The sequence below is a fragment of the Pongo pygmaeus genome, chromosome 12, assembly GCF_028885625.2.
Source record: "Pongo pygmaeus isolate AG05252 chromosome 12, NHGRI_mPonPyg2-v2.0_pri, whole genome shotgun sequence".
Classification (NCBI taxonomy): Eukaryota; Metazoa; Chordata; class Mammalia; order Primates; family Hominidae; genus Pongo; species Pongo pygmaeus.
In genome coordinates this window covers 83,150,895-83,164,623 of record NC_072385.2, presented here as the reverse complement: position 1 = coordinate 83,164,623, position 13,729 = coordinate 83,150,895, and the positions used below count along the sequence as shown (strand labels likewise).

Sequence of the window (13,729 nt, the reverse complement as noted above, 5' to 3'; positions counted from 1 at the left end):
AAATTGATCTTTTGGAGATAGTGGATGGAGTAGAATAGGTGGTAACCAGAGGCCATAAAGGGTAGAAAGGTGGAGAGGGTGAAGAGGGGTTAGTTGATGTATACAAAGATACAGATAAGTAGAAGAAATAAGAGTAGTGTTTGATAACACAATATGGCAAATATAGTTAACAATATTTTATTGCGTATTTCAAAATAGCTAGAAGAGTGGAATTGGAATGTTCCCAACAAAAATAAGTGACAAATATTTTAAATGATGGATACCCAATTACCCAGATTTGATCATTGCACACTGTGTGCTTATATTAAAATACCACATGTACCCTCTAAATATGTACAACTATCATGTATCCATAATTTTTTTTTTTTTTTTGAGATGGAGTTTCACTCTTGTTGCCCAAGCTGGAGTGCAATGGCGCAATCTCAGCTCACTGCAACCTCCGCCTCTCGGGTTCAAGTGATTCTGCTACCTCAGCCTCCGGAGTAGCTAGAATTACAGGCATGCACCACCAGGCCCAGCTAATTTTTTTGTATTTTAAGTAGAGATGGTGTTTCACCATATTGGCCAGGATGGTCTCGAACTCCTAACCTTGTGATCCATCTGCCTCAGTCTCCCAAAGTGCTGGGATTACAGGCATGAGTCACCGTGCCCAGCATAAAATTTTTTTAAATCTATTTATGCTTCAGTATTCTTCTTTTTACATTTAAAGTAATCAGATATTTTTGGAGAAAAGGTAAAGCTTATAAAATTTAAATGGCATGCATATAATACATATTAATTATGATATTAGCACTGAAATATGTTGATTTAATCTACATAAATTTTTTGTAGTTCTTTTTATGCACTAGCTAGGCATATCCACAGCAACAAAGTATAGAAACAACCTAGGCCTGATCTAACACTTCTTTCCAAATCCAATCATAATTATATTATTTTAAAATAAAATATTTCATAAATTATAAGCTAATTATGTGTAATCCTATACTTTAAAAATACTCGTGATAATTTGATTTCATAAAGTGGGAGAAGTATTTAACTGTTTACTCTCTTCAAATATCTTCCTGATTAATAAAATGATACTAAGTTTCTTTTTTACTTTTATTTTAGGTCCAGAGGTACATGCGAAAGTTTGTTATATAGGTAAACTTGTGTCACACGGGTTTGTTGTATAGATTACTTCATCACCCAGGTATTAAGCCTAGTAGCCAATAATTATTTTTTCTGCTCCTCTCCCTCTTCCCACTCCACCCTCAAGTAGACTGTGGTGTCTGCTGCTCCCTTCTTTGCGTTCATGAGTTCACGTAGTTTAGCTCCCACTTACAAATGAGAACATGTGGTATTTGGTTTTCTGTTCCTGCATTCATTTGCTAAGCAAATAGCCTCCAGCTCTATCCATTATCCTGCAAAAGACATGATCTCATTTCTTTTTATGTTGGCATAGTATTCTATGGTGTATATGTACCACATTTTCTTTATTCAATCTGTCATACTAAGTCATTTATTATTTGTACTTATTTGGTATTTTGCAAGGTTCTGATAATTCACTGTGATTTATCTTCAGTTTGTTCACACGGGCTTTTGGTACATCATTTTTAGAGAAGTAAAATCTATATAAAAAGTAAAATTAAACTTAATGGCTCCAAGTGTCAAAAGTTAGCACCTCTGATTAAGGCAGTATCCCCACCCTGCCTTGATTCTGCACCTGTTGTGTTGCTACAGATGGAAGTAACATGATAAACATGGATATAATGCATTCACATGGAAAAAAAAACATTCAGATGAGGCTATCTATTTGAATAGCATCTAGTGATAACTAAAACCATTGTCTTTCCTTGAGAATAGTTAGTCAAGGTGACTAGCAAAACCTCCTCTGAATGCAGCTCTGGCTAGCTGGGCTCTGGTGAGATAGGATAGTGTTACCACAGTAAGGCCAACATTGAAAGCCACCTCCATATTTACCTATAAGATCGATGATGAAGAGTGCTAACATTTGAGCCGAATTAAGGTCTACACAGACAGAGTTTTAATAAAGCCAGAAAAATTAGAGCATACTAGCAGGAAAATCCATAGGTAAAGAAAACATTCTGACTGGGTTTGCTTCCTTTTTGATTTCTAGGGGCCAAGGTGGCAGCATTCACAGACTAAAAGGCTGCTGAGAGTTGAATCATCAAGCTGCTCAACAGTGCAAGGGACTAACATAGATAATTCAAATACAGCATTACTCTATTCCCTTTTTTGGTGTTTTTCTCCCCACCTAACTTTTCTCATATAGATACAGACTGAAACTATTATTCAGCTGCCCAACAACAATATAAAAAGATCAATGCTTCCATTTATGCATCTACTTTTATGATGGCAATTCTAAAAAGAAGAACAAAGATAAGTTTACGTAAAATAGTAGCAGATAGCACTTCTATGACATATTACATTTCTCTGTCATACATTATGCTTTATTTTCTGTCCTTTATTACATTTTCTTACTTAGTATGAAAAATATTTTAATCCTTTATCATTTACCTGAGGCAGGTCTGACCCTGTTTCCCTATAGTTTTTTTAAGGTGTTTTCAGTAAAGATTGCTTATGAATTGCTTTAAACAGCGTAAGGGCTTCCATTTAGAAAAATTCAAGGTTAATAAGATTCATCATATTCACAAAGAGTATCTTGTTGTGGACATAGCTACTTGCTAAATTTTATTCAGCCCTAAGTGACACCAGCAGCAAATCAGCTCACAGCTTAATACTACTGGCAGCTCTAAATGGGAGAGATAACATTACTCGGATCCAGGTTTTTAAAAATATACGTTATGATTCACTTCCATTAGTTCAGATATTGATGCTCAGACACTGGATATTGGATTCTCTTTCAAACAACAAAAGAAGCTGAGAAACAAAGCTGAAGATATTTTTAAATGTCATGGTAAAAAGTCACAGTGAAGTGTATTTTATCCTTGTTTCAGCGAATGTTTCTAACTCTCATATGAAAGATACAATAAATTCCTATCAGAAAGATTTTCTCTTGGCAAAGTTTAGAATTCTGAAAACAGCCTTTTAATAAAATGGCACCCACACCCTCCTAAGCTGTAGCACCAAAATAACAGCACTATGTTATATTCTTCCCTTATGGTAACAGACACTGTTGAAGCTGAACTGTAATTTGGCACACAACATTTCTATACTAATGTAATGTGACAATGTTATTATGTTCGCTATTTTGCATGTGGTCATAGCCATATTCATCTTCTCCAACATGACATTAAGTTAGCTTAATATGGTTACATTCTATTCTGGACCACTGGGTAAAAGGAGAAAAGGATTATTGTGTAGCACACTGGTGTGATGATAGTGGATGAATGTGTAAGTATTAATAGGTGATATATAAAATCTACAATGAATGTAAACTTTTAGCACAGAACTGGCACATAGTAAGTGCTCAGCAAATGGTTGCATCCAAGAGAAATTTCATAATTAGCTACACCACACAATGTAGTGCAGCACACTGTTCCCTACAATTTCAGAAGAGGGAAAAATAATGTCAAGCTCAGAAAACAAAGGAAGTTTCCACGGGACAAAAGAGTTTTAGTAGAGATTGAAAAGGAAATTATATTTCTTCAAGCAGACATAGTGAAAGAATGCATTCCAGGTGGAATGAATGCATTTTCCAGGTGGGGAAATTAGCATAAGCAATGGTGAGGAAACTGGAAAGTGTAATGTTGTTCAGAAAGCTGTGAGTAAGTAAATTGGCAGTAATATGCCATATGGACAAGGTTCTGCAACAGATAAGTATGAACATGAAGCCTGGGGTCAGATCATTGAGGTCCATGAATTCCCCATTGACTAACTTGGAGAGTAGTATTGGACACTGAGGATATATGTGAAATTCTTCTGCAAGATTCATGTATCTAGCACGCTTTGATTTTAGTGAGTTATTACAATTACATGCAGCATGCTATAAAAAACACCGGGCTTATAAACCAAGAAAACAGAGAAGAATATTATTCCTAGTAGAAATATAGAGTCTTATAGGGAGATAAGACTAAACATAAGTAAGTATAAGGAAAAAGTGATGGCAAATTAAATAGTATAAACAAAATTCTATAGGAAGCCAGAGGAGAAAAAAAAATATTGCCACCGGTTAGGAGAATTAGGAGAGACTGATGACATTTAAACTAGGAAGAACAGAAAGAAAAAACAAAACTGGCAGAGAGGCACAGAATAGATTAGAGGAAAAGGAATAAGAAATGGGAGATAACTAAGAAATTACGTGATATACCAGAAAAATTATACAGAGGATCTAAAATTTGGTATTGATATGGAAGAAAACTTGAGGAGGTGAGTATATGACATTACCCTACACACATACATGCATATCCACATACACACATGCACAAAACAATTGTTTTTGTCAGTGAGTAGGTCACTTAGATGGCAATTTTCCGGGGAAGAAAGGGTTTCACAAACATTTCTTTAAAAATAGCCTTTGGCATCATTTTGAGTAGCAATTCTTTTTGAAAGATTCCTTTCAGTTCAATTAATTAGTATGATTTATCCAAGATTACATTTACAAGCTACAAAGTATTCCCATCTTCCCATTGTTAATTATATCTCCAGACTAATATAACTAAATTTTTTCTAGTTACCCTAACCCACTCTATAAACCTTATCAGCGAGATGACATTTAGAAATTCTATTTTGGGGGAGGGAAGGTCTCATTTGTAATGTGGCATGTTCATTTACCCATTAAAAAGTTTTGTTTCTATTTTCTTTTTTGTTTTCTATGTAATTGGAGGCTGCAGTCTCGGAATTTATGAATAAATAAGCTAGAGATGAAAATTTCATTAAGAAATGAAATGCCTTAAATGGCTTTATTTTAAAAGAAAAATCAGCTTCTATACAGAAAAGGAGTTTGTTAAAACCCCAGGAATCACACTAATTCTATTTGTGCATCTTAGAGAAAAACAGTGAGATGTACACACAAGATTTATTTTGATCAATTTAAAAAGTGAGGAAAGTGTTCCATGCTATTACTATTGCTTATTAATTCCATGTCTTCAAAGTAACAATCGCTACTATATCTTCTACCAATTATAATTGATACAAAATAAGATTTGTTTTTAAATATTGATTTGTACCTATGTATTCTCACCACTGAAACTCCAACGTATAAGCCAAGGAACCATTTCACATTTTCAGAAAACCCACTAAGAGGTAATGATTTAATAAAAATGCATGTATTCTGAGAGCTCTCTAAAGTAATTTTAATGCTGATTTGTGCAAGAGGCATATCAGGAGACACATTCATTGAACGACATTTACCTATTTACAAGAAAATAACAAATAGCCTTATCATTGTCATCATCAGCACTATCACCCAAGAGCAGCATTAAAATAGTTTTCTGTAAAAATGATTCGAAGACAGCATGATACTTATGGTTGTATCTTGATGTTTCTTTAGGGAAAGTCTAACAAATACATACATAAAATTATATTCTTTATATTTAACTGGTATATGAGGATACACAGTCTGCCACAACCAAATGGCAACTGTATGTAAAACATGGAAACTACATTAAGCATAGTTTGGCAGAAAAAGTTCTTTAGCAACATGAAAAATATTTTCACACCAAAAAAATCCCTCTCAACTACCACATGTAGCCATACATCTGTCAGGATCGTATTCAGGATGAAAAATTTGCAAAAATAAAATCTTAAGTATTCAGTCTTCTGATTGGCCTTGAAAATAAATTTATGCCATTTTCTGTGAGGCAGGAACAAATGCAGGAAGTAATCTATCTATAGACATATATACAGATCCTTATGAAAAGCACATGTAAGGCTGCTTTATGTACATATATTTATTCAGACTTTACGTAAAGTTGTTTATATAACTCAAAATGGCGTTATTGTGTTTTAAGTGTGATTTGGCTTGCAGAGATACAGTGTTTGCAAATGTATGATAGTTTGAATACATGTTTATTGCTTCAGGTTTACTGTAATTCTATGGGATATGAAACTAGTAAAATGAAGAACAAATATTTCTCCATCTACAGTGGCATGGTTGTTAAAGACCTCTTCTACATACGTTTTTACTCTGTATTGGTTGTGTGTTTTTTCTATAGTCAATATTTTGGAAAGGAAACCTGAAGACAGCAGGTAAACTGTACTTTATTGCTAGGCTGCAACAACTCAGTTCAGTGGATTACTGTAGCTTGACCCCATCTTCTACATTGTGATGCACATATCTGTTGACATGAATACAGTCTCAAATAGACAAAGGTCAAAATGAACAAGCTCTACTCTTTCTTTAAATCCACATTCAAATTCAGCCTCTGCTACAAAATCCAAACCTTCAACAATTGCATCTTCTATTCCATCATCCTGGAGGGTTAGCTTAAATGTCGTAGCATTGACGACATATAGCACATATTCTATTTTACAACCAGGTCAATTTGTCAGGAATATTCTCTTAGTATAGCAGAATGCAATGTTTTGTATGAAATTCTTTTATCATTTTGATGATGTGCTGTAAATCAGGACCTATTTGAACATTAAGATACAGAACTTCATCTTATAGATCAGTTAATTGCATCTTCGAACCCTCATTGCTGTGATATAAATTAGGCACTAGCAGATATGCCATGATATAATGTGAATGTTGTGTTTTATTTTCATGCTTATATTGCAATACTTACTTAAAGGATTTTAAGGAGAAAAACATAAGTTCCTAAGATACAAGGGAGAATGCCTGAAGGGACAATGTTTGAATATTTTTTTTTTAAAGTAAAAGGCAGCAATGGGCTTAAAGAGATATACACAGAGAGAAAAATGAGACCTGTAACCGTTCCTAAAATTATAGCCCTCGAGACATAATCATATGAAATTAAGTATTATTTAATATAAAACAATATGAAGGTTCTTTCAAAAACTAAGGGAGAATTGTCATGTATTAGAAATGAAAAACATTCTTTTGAACAAGGTGGTCATTAGTAATTAAAAAAAATAATAAACCCAAAAACCAAAGAATCACCATCATCACAGGATTTAGCCACTTTAACAATTAGTATTTCAAAACTGTCCTTTCAGTAGAAACAACTGCTTCTATGGGTTATGACAGTTCAACTGACTCAGAGTTAATATAAGGACTTTCAGTGTTAGACTTTAGATATCAAACAGTAACTGGAAGCAACGATGAGTATCAGTCCATACTCAGAGAGGTACTTACGGTCATTGCAGAGTGGTCCACTGAAGGAAGTCATACTACAGTCACAGCTGAAGCCATCCCATTGTTGTAAGCACACACCTTGATTGGAACATGAGTCCTCTTGGCAGGTTGTGCTGGGCCCTGCAAAACAATCCAAAGGAAACTTGGGTTCTTTAAAAAAATCCAAAAGCATTTTATACATGAGCTAGATCACATATAGTAGTTGCCAACACCTCAGATGATACGTCCAAACTAGTTTTGAAAGTTCTAGTTCACACACCTGAATTAGGAACTGAGAGGCTGTAATATGAAGGTTTTCTTAAGTTTCAAGTATAGGATAAAATACATTATAATCATAAACTAAACCAACAAATAGCAAAAGCAAGCACATAGCTTCTAATATGATTATTGTAGCAGGTAATCTCATTCCAACTTCAATAATTCTTTATCACCGTTTGGATTTTAGAAAATGAATGGATCTCCTTAACATTCTGACCAATGAATAGAGACATAATGAGAAATGGAGATTATAACTTCATGAAATTGAGATAAGATTGGCAAAATAACTGAAGAGAGTTATGCAAAAATGCCCTAGAGATTTCAGAAGGATAAAGTTATGATTGCTGGGTGTTTTGAATAGGTATGTTGGCAAGTATCAATTCACATGCTTTAACAATTTCATGCAATTAAACATAAAATTGAAAACTCCATATAAATGACATGCCCTCATTTAACATACAAGTAAAAAGAATGCTAGTCTATTTCTAAAGAATCATAACTAGAACACTGAAAAACAAAGAACTAAAAAAAGCATGATCAAAGCACTAAAGGCAATCACTATACAAACATATTCAAGACTGAAAGCCTTTATACAAACTATACTACAAAGTTAGGCTTCTTGCCCAATGTTCAAGAAAGGAAAAAAATGAAATCTGAACCCAAATAACAGTTACTGCAAAAATGTAAAATATGTTATTTTAGGGTTTCCACTGTGTATTATGGGGTTTCAGTCTTGTTTTATACACACAGGGCTATCTACCTTGCAAGTCAGCTTTCATCAATGCAACTTTGTCAGCAAAATAAAAAAAAAGCAAAATATATTAAACGTTAGTAAGCAATACTGAAATGGGGCAAACACAGAAGAACGTTCAGATTCAAAAGGCATGCTGCTGTAAAGAGGGAGAAAAATGCTATGTAGAGCAAACTAATACTAACAGCCATAAATTTTAAGAGAAGCCAAAAATGAGAAAGCGGAAATTTATTAGAATTTAATTGTACATATGTATATATATACAATGGTTAATTGAGCCAATGACATGTAATGAAGGAAAATTAAAAGGGCCTTTGTATGTTTCCTCTCTTGGATAGATATGAATGCATTACCAAAGTGACTGTGTTGCTTATTTGGAACATGCAGCACCATTCATCATGTGCAGATACAGTGTAGACTATGATCATTAGCAGAGCAATTATCCCTTTCTACGTTTTTCCCTCTAGATCCTTTATCTTTCTGTTGCAATTAAGGCTTCAAACTGTAATGCCAGCCATTCACTGACAACAGCTGGACTTTAGAGTGACACCAACCAAATACTGCATAAATGATACTGTATATCATTTAGAGTGGATGAAAGAAGTAGGAAGGATGGAAGAAACAAACTGCAATATAATCCCTCATAAAGGAATTTTCTTAATAAAATTTCCATGCGCAGCGTTTATCCTTGAACTTACCAGATTGGCTATATGCCACTTATGAATTTCAGAGTTACGTCTGTATTTTCTACACTTTCACAAGTATTTTCAACTCTTATAAACTTCCCTGTGGAATAACCGTTACAGTAAAACCTCACTAATAAGAACCTATCTTAGAGAAGGGTGAAAAGGGAATATAGTCTACCTAAATAGCTTTAGAGTATAAACTAAATATATTTTCTAGTAAATAAACATATAGGATTTATAAAAATAGAAAAACAGACATCAGCTAATTAGATGCTATTAATGTAAAAGAGAGAGCCTCTGAGGTGCCTGCTTTAGTGAATAAATTAGAATTTTCTGTAATTACACTTTATATAAATAGATGATTTTGAAAATGGCTTCTAAACATGTACCTTCAATCACATTTGTATTATAAATGTTTAGTAAAGGTACCCTTTACTGAATGTTATTGAATTTAGCTTAGCCTCTGAGAATTCACAAATTCAGAAACCATGATACTGTAAATCTTAATTCTGTAATAATAATAATAACAGTAATAGGTGTAACAATCATAAAAACAAAAACAGTATTTTATATAAGTAGTAATAATAAGAAGAAGACCTCCCAAATCCAGGAAACCTGAAGAGATGTAACAGGTTTTTTTTTTTTTTTTTTTTTTTTTTTTTTTTTGGGTGGGCACTCTGGCAATAGGTGCCCACATTTTATTTATTTATTTATTTATTTTTCTTTTATTATTATTATTATTATCATTATTATGCTTTAGGTTTTATGGTACATGTGCGCAATGTGCAGGTAAGTTACATATGTATACATGTGCCATGCTGGTGCGCTGCACCCACCAACTTGTCATCTAGCATTAGGTATATCTCCCAATGCTATCCCTCCCCCCTCCCCCCACCCCACAACAGTCCCTGAAGTGTGATGTTCCCCTTCCTGTGTCCATGTGTTCTCATTGTTCAATTCCCACCTATGAGTGAGAATATGCGGTGTTTGGTTTTTTGTTCTTGCGATAGTTTACTGAGAATGATGATTTCCAGTTTCATCCATGTCCCTACAAAGGACGTGAACTCATCATTTTTTATGGCTGCATAGTATTCCATGGTGTATATGTGCCACATTTTCTTAATCCAGTCTATCATTGTTGGACATTTGGGTTGGTTCCAAGTCTTTGCTATTGTGAATAATGCGGCAATAAACATACGTGTGCATGTGTCTTTATAGCAGCATGATTTATAGTCCTTTGGGTATATACCCAGTAATGGGATGGCTGGGTCAAATGGAATTTCTAGTTCTAGATCCCTGAGGAATCGCCACACTGACTTCCACAAGGGTTGAACTAGTTTACAGTCCCACCAACAGTGTAAAAGTGTTCCTATTTCTCCACATCCTCTCCAGCACCTGTTGTTTCCTGACTTTTTAATGATTGCCATTCTAACTGGTGTGAGATGGTATCTCATTGTGGTTTTGATTTGCATTTCTCTGATGGCCAGTGATGGTGAGCATTTTTTCATGTGTTTTTTGGCTGCATAAATGTCTTCTTTTGAGAAGTGTCTGTTCATGTCCTTCGCCCACTTTTTGATGGGGTTGTTTGTTTTTTTCTTGTAAATTTGTTGGAGTTCATTGTAGATTCTGGATATTAGCCCTTTGTCAGATGAGTAGGTTGCGAAAATGTTCTCCCATTTTGTAGGTTGCCTGTTCACTCTGATGGTAGTTTCCTTTGCTGTGCAGAAGCTCTTTAGTTTAATTAGATCCCATTTGTCAATTTTGGCTTTTGTTGCCATTGCTTTTGGTGTTTTAGACATGAAGTCCTTGCCCATGCCTATGTCCTGAATGGTAATGCCTAGGTTTTCTTCTAGGGTTTTTATGGTTTTAGGTCTAACATTTAAGTCTTTAATCCATCTTGAATTGATTTTTGCATAAGGTGTAAGGAAGATACTGGCAAACAGAATCCAGCAGCATATCAAAAAGCTTATCCACCATGATCAAGTGGGCTTCATCCCTGGGATGCAAGGCTGGTTCAATATACGCAAATCAATAAATGTAATCCAGCATATAAACAGAACCAAAGACAAAAACCACATGATTATCTCAATAGATGCAGAAAAGGCCTTTGACAAAATTCAACAACCCTTCATGCTAAAAACTCTCAATAAATTAGGAATTGATGGGACGTATCTCAAAATAATAAGAGCTATTTATGACAAACCCACAGCCAATATCGTACTGAATGGGCAAAAACTGGAAGCATTCCCTTTGAAAACTGGCACAAGACAGGGATGCCCTCTCTCGCCACTTCTATTCAACATAGTGTTGGAAGTTCTGGCCAGGGCAATTAGGCAGGAGAAGGAAATCAAGGGTATTCACTTAGGAAAAGAGGAGGTCAAATTGTCCTTGTTTGCAGATGACATGATAGTATATCTAGAAAACCCCATTGTCTCAGCCCAAAATCTCCTTAAGCTGATAAGCAACTTCAGCAAAGTCTCAGGATACAAAATCAATGTGCAAAAATCACAAGCATTCTTATACATCAATAACAGACAAACAGAGAGCCAAATCATGAGTGAACTCCCATTCACAATTGCTTCAAAGAGAATAAAATACCTAGGAATCCAACTTACAAGGGATGTGAAAGACCTCTTCAAGGAGAACTACAAACCACTGCTCAAGGAAATAAAAGAGGATACAAACAAATGGAAGAATATTCCATGCTCATGGGTAGGAAGAATCAATATCATGAAAATGGCCATCCTTCCCAAGGTAATTTACAGATTCAATGCCATCCCCATCAAGCTACCAATGACTTTCTTCACAGAATTGGAAAAAACTACTTTAAAGTTCATATGGAACCAAAAAAGAGCCCGCATCGCCAAGTCAATCCTAAGCCGAAAGAACAAAGCTGGAGGCATCACACTACCTGACTTCAAACTATACTACAAGGCTACAGTAACCAAAACAGCATGGTACTGGTACCAAAACAGAGATATAGATCAATGGAACAGAACAGAGCCGTCAGAAATAATGCCACATATCTACAAGTATCTGATCTTTGACAAACCTGACAAAAACAAGAAATGGGGAAAGGATTCCCTATTTAATAAATGGTGCTGGGAAAACTGGCTAGCCATATGTAGAAAGGTGAAACAGTTTTTTTTTCAACTTAGTTCTTTGTAATAAAGAACTAAGAACTAACAAAGAACTAAGAACCACTAAACTCAACTTAGTTCTTTGTAGCAAAGAAATAAGAACCACTTAATTGCTCAGTTTTAATTTTTGTTCCAAACTGTGAGAGGTAAGTGGTCTACTGATCTTTATCCCATGGCATTAGAGATCCAAAATAATTAGCATATTTTTAAAAATAAAATCTCTCAAAGCAATATTCCTTAGCATATTTCTTCCAGTGTTAAGCAAATAGACAGGATGTAATACAAGCCCAGTTTGGGGAGATGCCATTTTATCAAATAGCTATTTGCTCTCTGACCTGCACAGCAGAAGAAAAGATCAGAAGCAAGAACTAATGAAGATCCAGATTTTGGTTTTTGTTTTTTCAAAAATTATCAGAAATGTAATTGAGAAACAATGCTAAACTCTGAAAATAGTAAAACTACAATCTTAGAAAAATAATCTGCCCATATTGTAGAGCAACAGCTCAGAGTATCTGCCAAGCTTCTATGTAAGCATACAGACATGCTGTATTTTATTTTCATTATCACAATAGTCTTTTTATATTCAGGAATTACAAGACAATGCATGCCTTTGCCTGACAAGACACATTTTTCAAAGTGCTCACCTTCTAGACAATATTTAAACATTGACAGGCATTACACAAGAGAGAGCCTTAAATTTATTTTTCTTTTTAGTTATGTAATATTATCTTTATTTTATCACTGAATAAAATTGGGAAAAAGCTACAAGGACATTTGTATTAAGTTATTTAAATTAATAATATGTCTAAAAGGGAAAGAAAAATGAAGGTAAAACTACAATTTCCAGAAACCAAAGAAATAAGAGACAAAAGAGGTTAGGTGTTTCTGCTTTCAAGTAAGGTAAACTTCAGTTTGAAACTTGTGTCATCCACTTACTAGGTTTGGGACCTTAGGAATGTCACCTTACTTTTCTGAGGTTCCATTTACTCATTAAAAAAAGGCAATGATACCTATTGTATAGAGTCTTGATGATTTAATGAGATAGTATAGGTAAACATATTCCCACCAGTGTTTAATCAATGATAGCTGTCACAATTAAACAGAAAATTATTCCTGTAGATATAATGGAGCCTACAGCTGAATGTTACAGTTGTACAAAAAGAGCATCTATTAAAATTTCACTCTGATTTTATGTAGAGATGTTATCTTGACTTTAGTGGGCCTGCTTATTGGTTGAATTCCAGCACCCATTTTCTGTTACATAAACAGAAAAAAGGCATCCAAAGCATGGTCTCCAGTATAACAGCATCAGCATCACTTGGGAACTTGTTAGAAATGGAAATTCTAGGGCTCTATCTCAGATCTATTGAATTAGAAACTCTGGGGGTTGTAATCTAGTGATTTGGGTTTTAATGATTCTGTAAGTGATTCTGATATAGGCTAACATTCAGGACACAATAATCTAAGTAGACTGTGACAGGTTAAAATCCGTACTCTAGCTGAGGTGAATTTTATAAATAAAATGAACTATTACTCCCTGAAATATGTTAGAAATAAAAGGCAACAAGTGATGATTTAGGGAAGATCAAAAGTTTTTTGTATGCAAGAGGCTTAGAGGTGTGTGGGTGTATTGGGTAGGAAAAATGGGAACTCCTCACAAGATATTATTAGGTTA

At 34.5% G+C, this 13,729-nt stretch overlaps 1 protein-coding gene across 29 annotated transcripts in view; it reads right to left on the bottom strand.

The window, feature by feature from the left end:
- NRXN1 (neurexin 1) overlaps positions 1-13,729 on the bottom strand; it is a 1,133,558-nt gene that overhangs the window by 553,030 nt on the left and 566,799 nt on the right. For 28 of the 29 annotated variants that reach the window (XM_063648738.1, XM_063648746.1, XM_063648747.1 and 25 more), the window contains one exon: positions 7,220-7,339. In XM_063648738.1, the coding sequence (XP_063504808.1) occupies positions 7,220-7,339 (120 nt within the window). Of the gene's footprint in view, positions 1-7,219; positions 7,340-8,237; positions 8,262-13,729 lie in introns of those variants that run through there. The other variant, XM_054474937.2, reaches the window with a different exon arrangement.